We start from the raw sequence: 20,546 nt of genomic DNA, 5'->3' as shown, positions 1-20,546 counted from the left end.
TTGCTCTGCAACTAAATAATCATAGGTATTTCTCTGTAATTACTAAAAACCTATGAATCAGAGGACAACGTGCAGCACAGAGATGGTGAGAGTGTGCAGAAATTTTGAGACTTAAAATCCTGAAATACACGCAAATGTGCTCCCTTGATGACATATATGAATCAGTAAGCATGTAGATTTATAGCATTCTTTCTGGTTTTGATTCATGTTATATGATGTTATTCTGTGAACTCCTGTTTCACTTATGTATTGAAGGTATTTGTCTCTCTTTAGTTTTAAGCATCCTCTGTATGAGGTATTTGTAGGGCTACAGGCAGCGTTGGGGCACAGAAGCCACTGTTGTGATATCAATGCAAGTGCAAAGAGACTTCATCACCAATTGTAGCTCCAAGGACTACACCAGACAGAGGATTCCTTGAACACTAATGAACAATGCTGACAAAGAGAACACTGGGTCTTCGTGTAAATTATAGCAGTTTCTTGTCTGAAGTCTCTAGATGGACCTCCCTTACGAAAACATCACAAGAGACATCTTTAAATAACGGTTTGAGAACTGTATGGGAGTACTGCATGATCGTCACAGTCACAGTTTAATGTAGTATCACTACCAAATGTGTCCGTCATCCCTGCAACAGGCCAATAAAGAGTTAATCCCGTCTCAGCTACTGGAAGGAGAGACTTCATAGTGCAGTCTCTGATACTACTAACCATAACCTGTCACTTTTTTTCCAGATGACCTTCTCTCAACAATAGTAGGCTGATTCAGTACCCAATCTGAATACTGATTTGGAGCAAAAGTCAAGAGATCACTTCGCCGCACAACTGCAGCTTGTTTCCAAGGAGGGCGCTGCCAAAGCAAGCACGACCTATGGGCCAGCCCACTGACGTGAGAGTACCAACAAATACTGTGGCCCTGCATTTGGTCCTCCAATTCCTCACTATTCTATAAAGCCTTCAGTACACACCACTGACAGAGCAATTTATCCTGCCTGTCTTTATGTTTTCAATTTAGATCACTCCCTGGACTGTTTTGCACATGCTTATGATGAGTTTTCTATTTCCAACTACCTGGGTCATGTCGTAAGGTCTCCATGATATTACAGCAAACTGACTTGTTGCCATCTTCAGATGGTTCTGTGACAGAGGCTCAGTTTGGGTCAGCATCCTATTTACACTGGCTGTTACCTCATCCATCACTCTGCTCCCATCACAGTGCCATATGGATGTGAGAGCTTAGATGGATTTCTTCAGCACCTCAACTTGCTTCACTATACAGTGTCCTCCCATTTCTTTAGGTCCCAATGAAACACAAACCAAATGGCAAACTGTGACACAGTGTGTACAGAAAATCTACGCACACAGATCTATATCTACACATCTCCAGTAGTCACCACAACTTCCAGTGTGAAGGTGTTTTATGCACATTTGTTCACAGTACACGGTGCATCTGTAATCAGGACAGCCTTCCAACTGAGATGAACCACCTGGAGAAAACATTCTGAAGGAATACGTACACCAACAAGCAGAGAAGGTGTGTGTTTAGACACATTCCATATAGGCAACAGCAAGAAGAAAACGAGGAGTGCAAATCACAAGCATGCATCCAGTTTTTCAGCAATACCTCTAGAAAAGTGAGCAGAATGTTGGTGGTGTGACACAATATCAAATGTTTATTTTGCCAACCCCCTATGACCTTGACACTACTAAGTTCAGTAAAGGATGATCTAGACCTTTGGAAACCAGGCCTCTACAAAATCCCATGCCAATGCAGCAAGGCATACATTAGGGAAACTGTATGCAAGATAGAAGAGAGGTGCCGTGAACATAGAGGCCACACTGAATTACATCAGACCATGGAAACATCATGTTTGAACACAAAATAAAAACTAGCCATAGTGTAAATTACAAAAAATCCAATACATCTAGGCAATCTTCCTCCTCCTGGATGGCACAATTAAAGAAGTCACTGAAATTCGCTTCAAGTATGGTCTACTTAACAAAGACAAAGTCAGCCGGGGAATCTTGCACTGATCCAAGAAAAAGCAAAGTGTTTCCTTACAGTCAGGTTCGTACCCAGCGGCAATAACATGGAGACTGGGGGCTATAGTTCACTGTCCAACACCGCAACCCTCCACTGTACCGGCTTCAGTCAGGGTGAATTGGGAGGGTAATGGCCAATGGGTATAGGACACCAGGCCCTGCAGCGAAGCAGCAATCGGGAATGACCTGAAGATGTTAACAAGTCCTTTTGCTGAAATACCACGGATAACTTATGATGGGATCGGGCAGACACCGAGAATTTACATGTCAGAAATGTGCTGGGAAAAAGTTCCACTGGCCTCTGCACCATCGCCAGTGCAAGAGATCATAAACTCTACATTGAATAGGACAGAAAAGCCACAATAACAACAAAGTGGCTAACTGTGTGGGAAATGCATAGCAGGTCATGCAACATTCAACACAAAGGATCCAAATCTCCATAACACCACATTTCACTAATATGTAAATTTATATGCATCTACAAGGAATAGTCCTAAAATTTTAATTATCTCCTCAAACAAAATGAAGATATGTAGATAACTTTTGTTTGTAGGTACATGTCTGCAGTACTGATAGACACAGGAATCCTTGTTCTACAGTGCCACAGCATACAGCTAGAGGAGCCAAAAGAAAATAATGCAGCCCATTGATAATGTGGAGTACTGCACAATAATTTTATTTCTGCATTTGAAAGGAAACAATGCTGCAACAATCCTGCTAAGTTGATGAAAGTGCGTAGCAATGAGTTGTCATATGATACAGTGGTTAGCACCAAAGATGTTTTCCAGTCTGGACAAACAAGTCTGAATGGCGATAAATGAAATGTCAGACCAACTCTCTTTGAAGGACTAGGAATAGCACAAGATGTGGAGAGCCTGGTGCTTAAAGACCAACATAGTGAAAAAAGTGTAAATGAGTCATGGATCAATTTTCTACATTCAGCACAACATTTTGAACAAAATAATTGATGCTGCCCACTGGATCCCACAACTGCTCCCAACTATTTGGGAAGCCCATCAAACCAAGGCAACACAGGATATATTGCAGCTGCGTCAGACCAATCCAGATTACTTCTCCAACCATATTATCACCTTCTATAAGTGCTGGCTGTATATGATGCCATGACAAAGCAGCAAAGCAAGAAATGAAAACATACAGATTCATCAACATCAAAAAAAGTGAAGTATCAACCATCATCAGGCTTTTTGGGACTGCCAACAGATTAGGTATGTAGGGAGAAAGCCATAAGAGCAGCATACTACCAAAATCTCCTGATGAGGTCACAAGAGTTTCTCAACATGAAGTGTGACGGGATGCTGACCGAGGAAGTGTTTTCTGCTCCATGACACAGGACACAATCACATATGCTACTTATATGGGCTATCAAATTCGTCCCTCCACCATATTCCCCCGTCGCGGCAACCACTGACTTCTCTGTTTCCCTCTGGTGAGAAACCATTGTGTGGCAGGCATTTCCATAATGACAACATGCTTTTCAAGGTGGAACATTTGCTGAACAGCCAAAACGAAGACTTCTACAATCAAACCACTGCCATGTCATCCATTGTTGAGAAAAAGTGACACACAGAAGGGTGAATAGTAGAAAAAGATTAACATCGTCACAGAGCCTCATAGCCACAGCTTGATTATCTCAAGTTGATAATTAAAACCTCACGAGTACTCAGTATATGTATGTATAAAAAGAGAAAACTTATGATAATTTTGGACACTGGGTATATTCAATGGATAGATTAGAGGCATTGGAGCAGCCCTCGAGCTACAGGGTGTATACGTGGACAAGGAAAAAAAATTCCTGGATTTTTCCCGGATTTCCCGGTTAAAAATACACTTTCTCCCGGGCGAAAGTACACTTTTTCTATGTTAAGTGACAGTATACTCTTCCTCGGCACTATAAAACTCATCAATCCTTTGAATGTTTATTGTTTTATATACCAATGTAGAATTTCCCAGCACTTTCGAAAATGAATCTCAGGGGGGAAAAACACCTTTGATGTGGAGCAACATGTACGCTGCATATCTTCGTATTATGAAGGTATAAATTTGAATTCCACCAAACACCGCATGGCACTTCCTGAAGCACTGAAATCGAGATTGCGATACGCTTTTGTAAGCGTGATCTCGCCAGCTGATGACAGCATAGGACACGTGATGTAATCAGCCAATAGCAATATCACTCTTAAGTATCGTGAACACACAAATAACAAAAGTTAATGGTTTAAATAAACATACATAGCACTCACATATAATATTGGTCTCGAAGCTTAATAAACTGGAAGAGAAGCTAAGTTTCCATATATAATGTTGATCTTTTTTGCGCGTGTTACACTTTTTAAGCTACATCACACAAATGTACCAGTAAAATTTTTAATAACGACGTAAATGTCTGATCTTCTGGACTCTAAATTCTTCTAGTTGGCGTCCTGAAAGAGTTGGCTTTTAAATGAGAGTGAAACGCTTTGTGATTTAAGAAATTCATCGTACATTCTCGCATATAGTTCATCTTGCATATAAGTAAATCTGCTTTGAATGTAGCGCTTTTCAAAACACGATTCGCAGTATTTTCCTGCGACCTGTTAGACATAGGTTCGGTTCAGCAGTTGCAACAGAGTGCCAGATAATAGGCGTCATCGCGCTTGAGCAGCTACGATGACGCAGGAAGCCCTTATGTTCGTACGTGTAAAACATTAAAAGATCTTACATTGTGTCATAAAAGGAACAAGACAAAAGAGGATACTTCAAAAGCGTCGGAATTTCATGAACCATACTAAAATGCATAATTCGGCTTCAAATGCACAATCGTATGTAAATTTTCTTGGAGTAAGCACTCCGTTTCAGGCCACAAGTGGCCCATCGGGACCATCCGACCGCCATGTCATCCTCAGGTGAGGATGTGGATAGGAGTTGCGTGTGGTCAGCACACCGCTCTCCCGGTCGTTATGATGGTTTTCTTTGACCGGAGCCGCTACTATTCGGTCGAGTAGCTCCTCAATTGGCATCACGAGGCTGAGTGCACCCCGAAAAATGGCAACAGCACATGGCGGCTGGATGGTCACCCATCCAAGTGCCGGCCACGCCCGGCAGCGCTTAACTTCACTGATCGCACGGGAACCGGTGTATCCACTGCGGCAAGGCCGTTGCCCAAATTTTCTTGAAGTACCAGAACTATATTATCTCATGTTTGGTTCAATATGGCATAATGCCATACGTGCACTTGAAATGCAGCGAAAAGGTGAAACTAGTCAATAGTGTGAAATCAAACAATTCGTTTCAAATAAATTGACTGTCTCAGCAGAAAAGATTAATAAAAACCGGCAAAAATAACTTCATTGTTCTGTAAGGCGATTAATGCTTGACTGTCAGAAAGGTGGAAATAAAATCTGAAACTAAAAACATATTTTAGCCTTCCGTAATTATGTGAACTATTTTAATTAATTTGATAGCTCACTGCCACAAAAATCCGTTTTGTTATTGTTTAGCATGAGAGCAATAAACGAAGAGGAAACAACAAAATCACTGAACCTGAACACAGGTCACGTCGCGACGACCCACGTCCCCACCACAACTCAGACTGCTCTGTGCATCAGCCCCAGATTTACTATATTTTCGAATCGGGGCAATATTAAGAAGTGGCGCCCAGCCACACTTCTGTAACCAGAATCGGGAGAAGGTACTACTCATACACGACTCAACTGCGAATGCGCAAGATCCTGCCTGCAACTGCTCAAACGAATCTAATTTAAACAGTTATCACGTCACGCTTATCGGAGGCAATTTGTTGTTATAAAGCATTGCATAGTCTTCCTAAAGTGTTTGATAGACTTTGCTGTTGGTAGACGCTTGTATGAGCACTGTTTTGTTGTATATGGCTCATTTCCTTTGTAACTTTTTTATTTTCGTTTTTTTTTTCCTCTCGTTCATGTTTTGTTGCTGCACCATTATTCTGCAGTAGCGGGATGCAGTAATGTCCTTTGTTAGAATATTGGTTCTTACCAGTTAAAATCACAAAAATTTAACTGAAAACTAAAACAAAGAAAAATTCCCAGAATTCTAAACAATTCCCGGGTTTTTCCCGGTTTTCTCCCGGATGAAAAAATTCCCGGGTTTTTCCCGGATCTCCCAGTTGTCCCAGGTCGTATACACCCTGAGCTACCTAAAGTCATGTCTTACATCTTGTAAAACCTCAAGGCGACCATTTATACGACATTTAAAACAGACAACTGTTTTTCAACAAATAGAATACAAACTAGAAAAATGACTTCTCTATAAATGATGCCATTTGTCTAGGTTTGGGAGTTGGGTTTTGTACTTTTGTGTTCACTGCTTCAACAAACACATCTCTAACAAAACAAGAAATAGAGAACCCCTGTAAATTCGAAAGAAGTCCATTCTTAGAGGCAAAGGGGCACAAGCACAACTGCCCATTTTCTACTTCACACTTTATTTGTAATTCCCATACATTGGTTCATTTGTGGAACAAGGGCACCAGACATACTCCAGTCCACTGTTGATTTAGACAGTATTAAATGAACATTCCACCTTTTTTACAATGCCAAATCAGCCATGGGCTGGAACATGACTGACGTCCTTCATTCACAAATGAAGCAGTCTGTGGATATTAGAAAAATGATTTTAAGTTGAAATTGTGACGATTGGACTTGTACCCATTATCTCTAAAGCGCAGAATTACTAACACACCTCAGTAGCAACTACTCACACGTATTACATTCAATGACTGAAAATTTCTGTTTACTGTACAAAAAGGAGTACTCATTAAAAGAATGCCTGCATTCTTGTGGCAATTAGATAACAGTTGTTATATTATAAATATAAAGGAGGCCATGTAGATATTAAACTGGTAATAGCAGAGCACACAGATTTTAAGCAAGAAATGGGAGACAGGCATCAGCTATTTGATGCAACTGAGTAGGAACTAGGTTTCTTCTCCTTCTTCTCTTCCTCCTCCTCCTCCTCCTCCACAGCAGCAACATTCCAGTTAATTTACCTATTTTAAATTTAGATCTAATAGGCACAAATACTGAGTTACAATTCTAATACTGTTACATATTAATGCAGTTTCTAACAGCAGCTTTGCTTTGTTAATACCTGTCTTGGCTCATTATGCATCTCTGAATGGTCTCCTTGTGTTCTAAACAATATTATGAATGAATAGTGGTAAATATAAAACTCTCACTTGACCCATTCTTGAATACTGTGTTGTAACCCAACAAGCAGTGACACGAAAAAAATGCCTGCCAGACAGACACAGAAATAGAGGCCAAATAGACTGTATCATGGTTGGGAGCAGTGATCAATATATAAACCATATGCCAGCAAAGACTGTCATATGCTGGACAGACTCATCATCGGAAGGGCCTCTATAAGACTATGAGTTAACAGTTCACACATCTGCGAAGTCCTCTGTTATGCACAACAGTAATAATGTGTTGACCTTGCTCTGCTGTTGGAGCCTAATTGAAACAATTTAGACTCCCGGTATTTCTCTCGTGGTGAGAGTGGCTTTCATCTTTAAAAAAAAATAAAAATAAAAAAAAATGGGGAAATCCAGGCCCCAGCATAGATATAGCTTGTTTCCTCTTACTATGTATTAACACATTAAAATGGTACCCTCGGTATGGATGCCATTTGTAGCTCCTACTGCACTCTGCACAACGGTTTGCCCTACTGCACTCTGCACAACGGTTTGCAAAGTACAAGTTCAGAATCAAACAATGGAAAATCAAGGATGGAATGTAACAATATATGAGAAGGAAAGTTGCTACTCACCTTACAGCGCAGATGCTGAGTCACAGATAGGCACAACAAAAAGACTCTCACAATTAGATCTTTCGGTCATTATGGCCTTCATCAACAATAGATACACATAAGCGTGTACAGGCACGTGCACGCGCGCGCGCTCGCATGCTCACACACACACACACACACACACACACACGTGACTGCTGTCTCAGTCCCACATACTGTTCTTGCATTGCTGCTTGGCTCATAGAATCCCCCCTAATGGCCTTACCATCAAATTATCCACCTCTGGCTGCCAACCCTCCTTCCACAATGATCTCCTCCTGTTCAGATTCTGCCGATCCTTAGCCCTCACCAACATAGTCTTGCAAAACCATATCAACCAAAGCCCATACCTCCTTGCAGTACCTTCTCTTCATCTGCAAAATTCTCCTGCTATGCAATCCCAAATTTCTGGAACCCATAACACACATTGAAACTACTGCCCTGCAAGAACTTGAGCAACATGCACAACACCACCTCAAAAAGCTCTCCGTCCTGCTCACTTCCTACTCCCGCCTTGGAGTACCACTGTCCACCACCTCTACAACCACCTCAAACCTCCCCCATGTCCCCTCATAGCTGACAAACAATGTCTTGCAGACCTACTACATTTACCCCACCCTCCAAAACTCACTCCTACCATCGCACAGAATCCAGAACCTAAACAGACCCGAAACACAGTCATGAACCTTTCCTCCAGAAGCCTTAGCCCCACAGAAATATCAGTCCTTTCCAAAGGTCCCACTTTCGCCCTACTCCCAAATTCAATCATGCAGGATTTGTTCAAGACCTGCTCTCATCCTCCTGGTCCCTACCGTCGAAACGCTTTTTTGCCACCAACTCTACCAATCAGACTCAACCAAAGACCACTATTAAACTTCTTAACATCAAACCTTGCCTCACCATCATTCCCCAAATCCCTCAACATGCAAACTAACCTTACATTTCCAGAATGAGATTTTCACTCTGCAGCGGACTGTGCGCTGATATGAAACTTCCTGGCAGATTAAAACTGTATGCTGGACTGAGACTCGAACTCGGGACCTTTGCCTTTCGCAGGCAAGTGCTCTACCAACTGAGCTACCCAAGCACGACTCACGCCCCGTCCTCACAGCTTTGCTTCTGCCAGTACCTCGTCTCCTACCTTCCAAACTTAACAGAAGCTCTCCTGCGAACCTTGCAGAACTAGCACTCCTGAAAGAAAGGTCCTGAGTTCGAGTCTCGGTCCGGCACACAGTTTTAATCTGCCAGGAAGTTTCATATCAGCGCACACTCAGCTGCAGAGTGAAAATCTCATTCTGGAAACATCCCCCAGGTTGTGGCTAAGCCATGTCTCCGCAATATCCTTTCTTTCAGGAGTGCTAGTTCTGCAAGGTTCGCAGGAGAGCTTCTGTTAAGTTTGGAAGGTAGGAGACAAGGTACTGGAAGAAGTAAAGCTGTGAGGACAGGGCGTGAGTCGTGCTTGGGTAGCTCAGTTGGTAGAGCACTTGCCCACAGAAGGCAAAGGTCCCAAGTTCGAATCTCGGTCCGGCACACAGTTTTAATCTGCCAGGAAGTTTCATAACCTTACATTTGCAGAAAGAACTGCAGTCTACCATCTAAAATCTGATCCCGACTCCATAATCCTACCTGCAGACAAAGGTTCCACCACTGTTGTTTCGAACCGCAACGATTAACTGGCAGAAGGACTCTGCCAGCTGTCACATATTTCTACCTACTAACTTTGCCACAGTTACTCCATTCCAGTAATCCAGCAGGATCTCGTCACTACTCAAATCCATAGGCCTGTCCCAGAATCTCTCCCTGGAGTCCATCTCTCTACTCACCCCTACCACTCTCCACACTCCTACTTCTACATGATTTGTAAAGTCCATAAACCTAACCACCTTGGACACCCCATTGTGGCTGGTTACTGTGCCCCCACAGAGAGAATCTCTGCTCCTGTAGACCAACACCTTCAACCTGTTACCCGGAACCTGACCTCCTATACAAAAGATACCAACCATTTCCTCCACCGACTCTCCTGTCCCTTTACCACACGGTGCACTGCTTGTCACTATTGATGCCACCTCCCTGTACACTAACATTCCTAATGCCCATGGCCTTACTGCTATTGAACACTACCTTTTCCTAAGTCCGACGGATTCCAAACCAAAAACCTCCTTCCTAGTCATCATGACCAATTATATCCTCACCCAGAATTACTTCTCCTTTGAAAGCATTGCCTACAAACAAATCCAAGGTTCGTCCATGGGCACCCACATGGCACCATCCTATGCCAACCTATTCATGGGTCATCTAGAGGAATCCTTCCTAAGCCCCAGAATCCTAAATCTCTCACCTGGTTCAGATTCAATGACGACATCTTTGCTAACTGGCTCAAAGGTGAAGACATCCTATCCACATTCCTCCAAAACCTCAACAACTTCTCTCCCATTTGCTTCGCCTGGTCCTACTCAACCCAACAAGCCACCTTTCTAGATATTAACCTCCACCTCAAAGATGGCTACATCAGTACCTCTGTCCATATCAAACCTACTAACAACCACAAATACCTCCACTTTGACAGATGCCACCCGTTCCATGCCAAGATGTCCCTTCCATACAACCTAGCCACCTGTGATCATCACATCTGCAGTGACAAGCAGTCCCTCGTGAAATATACAGAGGGTCTCACTGAAGCCTTCACTGCCCATAATTATCCTTCCAAACTTGTACAAAAACAAATATGTTGTGCCTTATCTTTCCAGTCTCCCACCACCTCCGAAAGTCCCACTGTCTGGCCACAGAGGAGCATTCCCCTTGTAACTCAGTACCACCCAGGACTGGAGCAACTGAATTACATTCTTCGCCAAGGTTTTGATTACCTCTCGTCATGCCCTGAAATGAGAAATGTCCTAACCACTAACCTTCCCACCCCTCCCACAGTGGTATTCCACTGTCTACCAAACCTACACAACACACTCATCCTCCTTACACAACCCCTGCACCCAATCCCTTACCTCATATCCCTGTAATAGACCTAGATGCAAGACCTGTCCTATACATCATCCCACCACCAACTACTCCAGTCCGGTCACTAACATCACCTATCCCATCAAATCCAGGGCTACCTGTGAAACCAGTCATGTACTCTACAAGCTAAGCTGTGACTACAGTGCTGCATTCAATGTAAGCATGACACCCAGAAATGTGTCTGTCCGTATGAATTGCCACCAACAAACTATGGGCAAGAAACAAGTGGACCACCCTGTTGCTGAACACGCTACCAAACAATATATCCTTCATTTCACGACTGCTTCACAGCCTGTGCCTTATGGATCCTTCCCACCAACAGCAGCTTTTCTGAATTGCGCAGAGGGGAACTTTCCCTGCAACACATCCTACGTTCCCATAACCCTCCTGGTCTCAGCCTTCGTTAGTGACTGTCCTCACCCATCCAGCCCCTTCCCTGTTCCCATTCCTGCACTACACAGCCGTCATTCCACCACCACACCCAGTCTTTTTATTTCTTTCCTTTTCCCACTACTACCCCCTCCCCCCCCCCACTTCTCCTCTGCCCTCAGTCTAACCTATAGCACTTCACTGTCCACCACCCCCACCACACTATCCCTCCCCTCCCCACCCAGCCTCCTCCTTACCCCCACCCATTTGCCACTCCCATCATGCACTTGTGCTGCGGCTCACAGTGTGGTTTCAGTTGCCTGAGACTGCAGTCATGTGTGTAAATTCAGAACTGAATTTACATGCTACATCATTACATAGATGATTTTGATACTTCTTTACAGCACCAATGCCTCAACCTTTGTAGGATGAAACATACTTAACAGTTTGTGTCCTCTTACTGGCATCTGCCACCTACTATTAACTTACACTTTATTCCTGCCTGCTTTTATTTCTCTTACACAGTTTTCTTCAATGGTCCAACATTCATGTCAAGCTCCATCAAATTTATTTATGTAAATTGTGCACCTCATGTTTAATTTTCTGGTCTCTTTTACTACTATATTTTTCTTCTTCCCTTTCCACTCATTTTCAGATTTTCAAATAATCTCTCTTGCTGTTACATATTAATTTTGCTAATCTTTGGAAAGTCATTTCCTGCACTGTCTTCCTCCCTTTTGCTAGATAACCTTTGTTCTAAAAGTTAATCTCATTAATTCTTTAACAATAAAATTATCATCAGTTGTCTTTTTATGTTTATTTCTCTCATTTCAAATGCTTGCACTAGGCTCATATCACAATAACTTTACCTTTTCGGTTCCACTTTTGTGTATGTTGGCCAATCAACTGCTGATCTCAAATCTGATTCCTAGTCAATTTTAATAAAGCTTTTGTTGCTCTCTAGTCTTATAATTTTTATAACTTTTTCCAGCCTAATCACTCCTTCCTTCCTAACTTAAAAAAAAAAAGTCTCTTGCACTAAAAGCACAAAAATAAACATTTTATACATCATTCAACACAACACAGATCATTTGTGTTATGGCCTTTTTAATGAAGCAGCATAGTTTGTAAAAGAGGAAATACTTGACCGAATGTAGCTGTTATGAAAAATAAAAGTGAATACAGAATGAATGAAAGAAAGAATGAATGAAAGAAAGAAAAGATAGAATTCATACCTCACAGAAGATGCACCTCCAGAAATAAGTGTCTCAGCTTCCTCCGAAAAACTGTTTAGTTCATCTTCACTGACCAGATCATGGAGATCATAAATTTTATCGGGCGTTGTAGCTGTTCGGTCACAAGGAACCACTTCATCACCAACTGTGGCAGGTGATGAAACATTTCGGGTTTCCTCAGGCAATGGAGAAGCAGTTGCTGAAATCGAACCAAAAACCTGTGCTCTTACAAGAAAATACTAGTGGACTATTAATACGATATGCGGAAGGAGTAAATGTAGCTGTTCACATTATAATTGAGGCAATGAGCGGTTGAAAGGTACTTAAAAACAAGACTGGAAATTACTGAAGTTTGGACAATGACATTTTAAAGAGTAGTACTGATTAACACACATTCATCCCCCCCCCCCCCCAAACACACACTCCGCTCTGTCATATGGACTGGGCGAGAGGAGCAAGTATGGGAGGGAAGGGGTGTAGAGAGTAGGGGTTGGGGAGAGGAAGGGAGGGGATGGGTGGAGAGGAGAACAGAGGGGGACAAGGGCAGGACAGGAGGGTAACAAGGGAACTGGATAGAGATGTGGTACGGATAATCCTACCTTACTGCAGATGGGGAATTTTCTTGTGGCAAACGAAAGGGGTAGGGTAGGTTGGGGTGGGGTAGAGTGGGGTGGGAGACCATAAAAGACTACAGAGAGAAAGGTGTGTGTGTGTGTGTGTGTGTGTGTGTGTGTGTGTGTGTGTGTGTGTGTGTGGGCGCACGGGCACACGCATGTGGGTGTGACGCATGGGTGCGTGCAGGTACATGTGTGTGTGTGTGTGTGTGTGTGTGTGTGTGTGTAGATTAATCAAGTAAGATAGATGAATAGAAATGGGGTATAGAAGCTAACACAGAATGACTCTTGGAAGACTGTAGGATTAAAAGATGTTGTAAAGGCAATTCCCTATTATGTAATTCAGAGAAGCTGTTATTTGGGAGGGGCAGTTCCGGGTGGGACAATTTGTAAAGTAGCCATGAAGTGAAGCTTCTGCTCAGTATACATTCTTCCATTAGATGGTTAGCTCTCTTCAAGGCAGAGGGGGAAAAAAGTAGGTGGACAGAGGGAGCAGGAGCAGATGGACAGAGAAAGGGTAGAGCAGCAGGTGGACAGAGAGAGGCAGGAGGAGCAGGTGGACAGTAAAAGGTTGGAGGAGCTGATGGACAGACAAGGGAGGAGCAGTTAGACAGATAGGGGGGTGGGGGGGGGGCAGGAGAAGGACCAGATGGACAGAGAGGGGACACTGGAGAAAGTGATAAATGACAGCTAGCTCTAGATGTAGAAAAATGTAAGTCAATGCGGATGAATTGGAGCATTACGTTCAGATACAGCATTAGTAGTGTCCTGCTTGACACAGTCACATCATTTAAATATCTGGACATAATGTAGCAAAGTGAAGGACTGTGGTACAGAAGGAGAATGGTTGACTTCAGTTTATTGGGAGAATTTTGGGAAAGTGTGGTTCATCTGCAAAGGAGATCACATATAGAATGCTCGTGTGACCTATTCTTTAGTATTGCTCGAGTGTTTGGGATTTGTACTACGTCTGATTAAGGGACTACATCGAAGCAATTCAGAGGTTGGCTGTAAGGTTTGTTACCAGTAGGTTCGAACAACATGCAAGTGTTAGGGAGATGCTTCAGAAATTCAAATGGGAATCCCTGGAGGGAAGGCAAAGTTCTTTTCTGGGAAGCCTACTGAGGAAATTTAGAGAACTGGTATTTGAAGCATAAGGACCCCAAAGATAAGACATGAGAAATCACAGCTCATATGGAGGCATACAGACAGTCATTTTTCCCTTGCTCCATCTGCAAGTGGAACAGGAAAGGAAATGATTAGTTGTGGTACAGGGTACCCTCTGCCACACATTGAACAGCAGCTCACGGAGTATGTACATAGATTTAGATGTACACAGAGAGAGGGGGAGAAGGAGATGAGCAGAGAGAAGGGAAGGAGTATATGGACTAATAGAATTGCAATAAATACATACCCGGGCAATGCTGGGTACTCAACTAGTTGTCTGTAAGACATGAGCCCCTTACATTTCATTAACGATTCATCTATGGTGATGTTCTGTTTCACAATATATACTTTTTGAACTTTTTATTAAAATACTTCATCCATCTCATCAGTAATATCACCATTTGCAAAATGTAAAAACCTAGCGATTTCCAAAAATATTTGCAGTGGTATCATTTTCCTGACTATCAGTGTTTTAATGATGCCGTTTGACCCCCCCCCCCCCCCCCCCTGTTCTATTTGTGCCATTATTAGGCATAGTTCAAAATACACATAATTTTATTACAAATGACAGGAATCCATGTCTCTTAAATTTTATTTCTTGTATTTTCATTGACCATTGCTTGTTCTGTTACCAATTCATTTCTGTGACAATATTATCTTAAAACCCATTGAACATTATATAAAAAAATGTCCAACGCCTTTGTAGTTCCACAAAACCATTCTAAAATTGTTGCTTTTATGCCATGACTCTGCATATACTCCCAGAATTTTGGCTTATTATTTTCTTATTTCTAAACCAGTTGCTCCAATGATTCATATTATCTTCATTGGTGATTAATGTTCTTGGATGTTTTCATACAGGAAAAATAATACTGCAACCATTACTATCATTATCGCAACAAAGAGATACACGTAACTGAAGTAAGAGAGGATCAAGAATTGTTGACCAACATGTGTGACTCATATTGTTGTCGTCTGTCCCAAATGATGCACCATGAGCCAAGCTCATCTTGTTTACATGTCTTCCACATGAAGTATCGCAAGGCAGGCTTGTGCTTATTTATAATTTATAGCCCACCTTCCTTAGCATGAGAGATTGCTCATTGAGTCACTACACATTGAAATGCAATCCAGGGACGACCGTTTAATAAAACAGAGGGTTCTGTTAATAGTCCTCAGCTCTCCGATAAAAGCATTACATGTTCCTGGAAATGAATGGTGTTCCTGAGTAGCAAAAAGTAAAAGCATTATGCTTCCTATCCACTGTTTTAGAGCCTTCAGTGTAAAATACGATAGCACCCAGACACTCTTGAAGAACTGAAAGAAACAGATATCAAAAGGTCATGGGAGTGAAAGACTCTGGGTCCTTGAAATAGACTGGTCCTAATTTGTGGCTTGAGCACCAACCCAGGAGGGTGGGGTGTGTGAAAACTTGGGGAGCACTTTTTAAGAAGGATAGGTGGAAGTCCTGGCATGGGGATACGAGGTATATATCAACTGGTAATCTCACCCATGGGAGGGTCTCCGGGGGTCGATGTCTCTAGTATGCAAAAAGAGAAGAATATGTTGAACGATCAGGTAATCGTTGAATGGTGATTGCATAGGTACACAAAACTTGGTATCATCAGAACTGAGAGGGAAGATCCCTGCTTCAGCAAAGAGGCTGTCTACGAGACTAGTCCTGCAGGCACCAACAGCCAATTGAACATCATAATGATGAACTGGATCTAATAATTTCAAATCTGAAGGTGCTCCCAAGTCATAAATCTGGCAACCATAGTCCAACAGGGACTGACCCAGAGCCTGTAGATACAAAAAGAGAGCAGCGTGATCTGCATCCAAGAGGAGTTGGCGAGGAACCAGAGTGTATTAAACTTTTGCATGCAGTTGGTTTTTAGTTGGCGAAAATGTGGCAGCCAAATCAGCTGCTTGTCACAGAGGAGTCCGAAAAAGCAGGACTGTGAAACTATGTGATGTGTAACCAAATAGAGTTCTGGGTCAAGTATGGACCTTAGTGCAATGACAAAAACGCATTACCTGCTTTTTGCAGGAGTGAATTGGAAACCATAGGAAAGAGTCCAAGCAGAGGCCAGTCAGAGGGCACTTTGGTGCTAGCGTTTAGCCAAAGTTACACAGTGGAAGCTCTACCACAGGCAAAAGTTGTCAACATACAGGGCAAGGGTGACCAGTGGCCTGACAGAGATCTACATCTGCATCTACATCCATACTCCACAAGCCACCTAACGGTGTGTGGTGGAGGGTACTTTGAGTACCTCAATCGGTTCTCTCTTCTATTCCAGTATTGTATTGTTCGTGGAAAGAAAGATTGGCAGTAGGCCTCTGTGTGGGCTCAAACCTCTCTGATTTTATCCTCATAGTCTCTTTGTGAGATATATGTAGGAGGGAGCAATATACTGCTTGACTCCTCGGTGAAGGTATGTTCTCGAAACTTCAACAAAAGCCCGTACTGAGCTACTGAGCATCTCTCTTGCAGCATCTTCCACTGGAGTTTATCTATCATCTCTGTAACGCTTTCGCGATTACTAAATGATCCTATAATGAAGCGAGCTGCTCTCCATTGGATCTTCTCTGTCTCTTCTATCAACCCTATCTGGTACGGATCCCACACCGCTGAGCAGTATTCAAGCAATGGGTGAACAAGTGTACTGTAGCCTACTTTCTTTGTTATCAGATTGCATTTCCTTAGGATTCTTCCAATGAATCTCAGTCTGGCATCTGCTTTACTGGCGATTAATTTTATATGGTCATTCAATTTTAAATCACTCCTAACGCCTGCTCCGAGATATTTATGGAATTAACTGCTTCCAGTTGCTGACCTGCTATATTGTAGCTAAATGATAAAGGATCTTTCTTTATATGTATTCACAGCACATTACACTTGTCTCCATTGAGATTCAATTGCCATTCCCTGCACCATGAATCAATTCAATGCAGATCCTCCTGCATTTCAGTACAATTTTTCATTGTTACAACCTGTCGATGTACTACAGCATCATCCGCAAAAAGCCTCAGTGAACTTCCAATGTTATCCACAAGGTCATTTATGTATATTGTGAATAGCAATGGTCCTACGACACTCCCCTGCGGCACACCTGAAATCACTCTTACTTTGGAAGACTTCTCTCCATTGAGAATGACATGCTGCGTTCTGTTATCTAGGAACTCTTCAATCCAATCACACAATTGATCTGATAGTCCATATGCTCTTACTTTGTTCATTAAACGACCGTGGGGAACTGTATCAAACACCTTGCGGAAGTCAAGAAACACGGCATCTACCTGGGAACTCGTGTCTATGGCTGTCTGAGTCTCGTGGACGAATAGTGCGAGCTGGGTTTCACACGATCGTCTTTTTCAAAAACCATGCTAATTCCTACAGAGTAGATTTCTAGTCTCCAGAAAAGTCATTATACTCTAACATAATATGTGTTCCAAAATTCTACAACTGATTGACATTAGAGATATAGGTCTATAGCTCTGCACATCTGTTTGATGTCCCTTCTTGAAAATGGGGATGACCTGTGCCCTTTTCCAACATTGGGTGATATCTTCATCTTGTTATTTCTGTATTAGAAATGTAGCCAGGCTTGAAGATGATGTCAACACTGTCGCAAAGTGGTACACAAGATGTTCAGCAAGTACCAATACATTGATACATCGGCCACCCTGAAGGTTGAGATCAGCAGCAGTTGTTGATCTGCGGCAGCCCAAAGACTAAGGAACTTGAACCACACTTGGGAGGAAGAGGCATCTGTTCCCAAGGAGGAGACATAGTGCTCTCAAAATTAGTTTGAGAGCCACAGTGTGGAGTCCCTTAAAAATGATGATGTTGCTTGAGACACTGAAAAGCCCCACGATGATGCTGAAAAGCTGTTGCAGGCCCCCTTGGAATTGGTTGGAGACACAGTGTGCCTGTAGAACGACGAATAATGCTTCTAATGGCACAAGTGATTGTGTCAGAGATTCCTCACACAATCTCGCTGATGCAATTAGTATGTTCTCTACCCATCTAACCTTCAGCATTCTTCTGTAGCACCGTATTTCAAAAGCCTCTATTCTCTTCTTGTCTACACTGTTTGTCATCTACATTTCATTTCCATGCATGACTACACTTCAGACAAATACTTTCAGGAAAGACTTTCTAACTGTTAATCAGTATTCAATGTTAACAAATTTCTCTTCTTCAAAAACACTTTTCTTTTCATTGCCAGACTATGTTTGACATCCTTTCTACTTCGGCCATCACCAGTTATTTTGATACCCAAATAGCAGAACCCATCTACTACTTTCAGTATCTTGTTTCCTGATCTAACTCCCTCAGCAGTGGCTGATTTAAAGTGATTACATTCCATTACCCTTGCTTTGATTTTGCTTATGTTCGTTTCATGTCCTCCTTTCAAGATGCTGTAGAATCTGTTCAATTGCTCTTCCAAGGCCTTTGCTGTCTCTGACAGGATTAAGATGTCACTGGCAAACTTCAACTGTTTTATTTCTTCTGCTTCTCTCCCCCCTCCTCGTGCTTGTCCAATGCAATGTACAGATTGAATAACATATGGGTGTAGGTTACAACCCTGTCTCACTCCCTTCTGAACTGCTGCGACCCTTTCATGCCCTTTAACTCTTATAACTGCCATCTGGTTAGTAGTGTACAAGTTGTAAATAGCCTTTCACTTCCTGTATTTTACCAATGCTACCTTCAGAATTTTGCGGAGAATATGCCAGTTAATACTGCCAAAAACTTCCTCTAAGCCTACAAATACAGTGGAACCTCACTTAACAAACACCTCCCACAACATGCAATTCGCATAACGAGCAAAACCAATTGTGAAAACATCACTCGCTTAATGAGCGACATTTTGCATAATGGGCGACACCGATTTAGTGTGACATCACCAGCCATTTGTATGCAGCAAGGGAAACGTTCAACAATAGGAACAGCTTTCATTGTTGGCAGTGGTATAAGAACAATGTCTTTAGTATGTACTAAAGTTGGGGTTTAGCGTTCTTTCTGCTATTATCTTAGTATAGCTTGTGATCACACATTTTTTTAAGATTGGGTTCACACAGTGTTTTTTTTTTTTTTTTGTTGACCTTCACAGAAATGCCCCAGAAGATAAAGCCACATGGCGACAACCATAACAGAAAGAAATGACTTTAGAAATGAAATGCAGAATCACTGAAAAATGCAAACATGGTGTGAGCGTTGCTGATTTAGCACACACGTACAATCGATCTATATCAACTATTTTCAAGAACAAGGACAAGATTAAGGAAAAAGATGATTCAAAGGGAGTGACAAGAGTATCTAAACAATATTTTCATATTCTGGATGATGTTGAAAGGTTGCTTCTTATATGGATAAATAAAAAGCAATTGTAAAGTGACACTATTAATGAAAACATCATTTGAGAGAAGATGAGAATGATTTTTGCCAACCTCGTTAAGAGGACACCAGGATCATCAGCGGCCAAAGGAGTGTTTAACAGAAGTTGTGGGTGGTTCGGGAAGGTTAAGAGAAGAACCAGCATCCAGAGTGTTGTGAGGCATAGCAAAGCACCAGGCTCCGACACAAAGCCAGCAGAGAACTTTACCAGCAACTTCAAGATGCTCACAGATTCTGGGGGTTATCTGTCACAACAGGTTTTTAATTGTGACAAGATGGGTCTATTCTGGAAAAAGATGGCAAAGTGTACCTTTATAACAGCAGAGGAGAATGCAGTGCCTGGTCACAAGCCAATGAAAGACCATCTCACACTGCTATTCTGTGCCAATGCAAGCAGTGATTTGAAAATTAAACTGCTGCTTGTTTACCATTCAGAAATTCCACAAGCCTTCAAGAAGTGTAAAGTTCAGAAGAGCAAGTTAAATGTGATGTGGAGGCCCAACAACAAGGCTTGAATGACACACACTCTTTTTTGTTATTGGATCAATGAAGAGATTGGTCCTTCAGTGAAAAAAATATTTGCTTGAGATGAATCTGCCACTCCATGTCTTGCTAGTTATGGACAACACTCCTTCCCATTCTCCAGACCTACAACACCACCTCCTTGAAGAATTTCAGTTCCTCAAGACCCAATTTCTGCCTCCCAACACCACACTGTTACTCCAGCCTATGGACCAGCATATTATTTCTAACTTTTACAATGCCTATATTAAAGCACTTCTTGAGCATTGCTTTGAGTTGACCGATGCTACTTATCTCATTCCTGGAGAGTTTTGGAAAGAACACTTCAACATTGTTGCCTGCATCAAGATGACTGAAAAA

The 20,546-nt window shown here is 42.2% G+C and overlaps 1 protein-coding gene across 1 annotated transcript in view; it reads right to left on the bottom strand.

Annotated features, from left to right (window-relative positions):
- LOC126257971 (uncharacterized) overlaps positions 1-20,546 on the bottom strand; it is a 79,892-nt gene that overhangs the window by 37,026 nt on the left and 22,320 nt on the right. The window contains exon 4 of the mRNA XM_049955605.1: positions 12,480-12,678. Coding sequence (XP_049811562.1) covers positions 12,480-12,678 — 199 coding nt within the window. The remainder of the gene's footprint in view (positions 1-12,479; positions 12,679-20,546) is intronic.

The sequence above is a fragment of the Schistocerca nitens genome, chromosome 1, assembly GCF_023898315.1.
Source record: "Schistocerca nitens isolate TAMUIC-IGC-003100 chromosome 1, iqSchNite1.1, whole genome shotgun sequence".
NCBI classification, from domain to species: domain Eukaryota; kingdom Metazoa; phylum Arthropoda; class Insecta; order Orthoptera; family Acrididae; genus Schistocerca; species Schistocerca nitens.
This window is presented reverse-complemented; position numbering and strand designations above follow the sequence as displayed.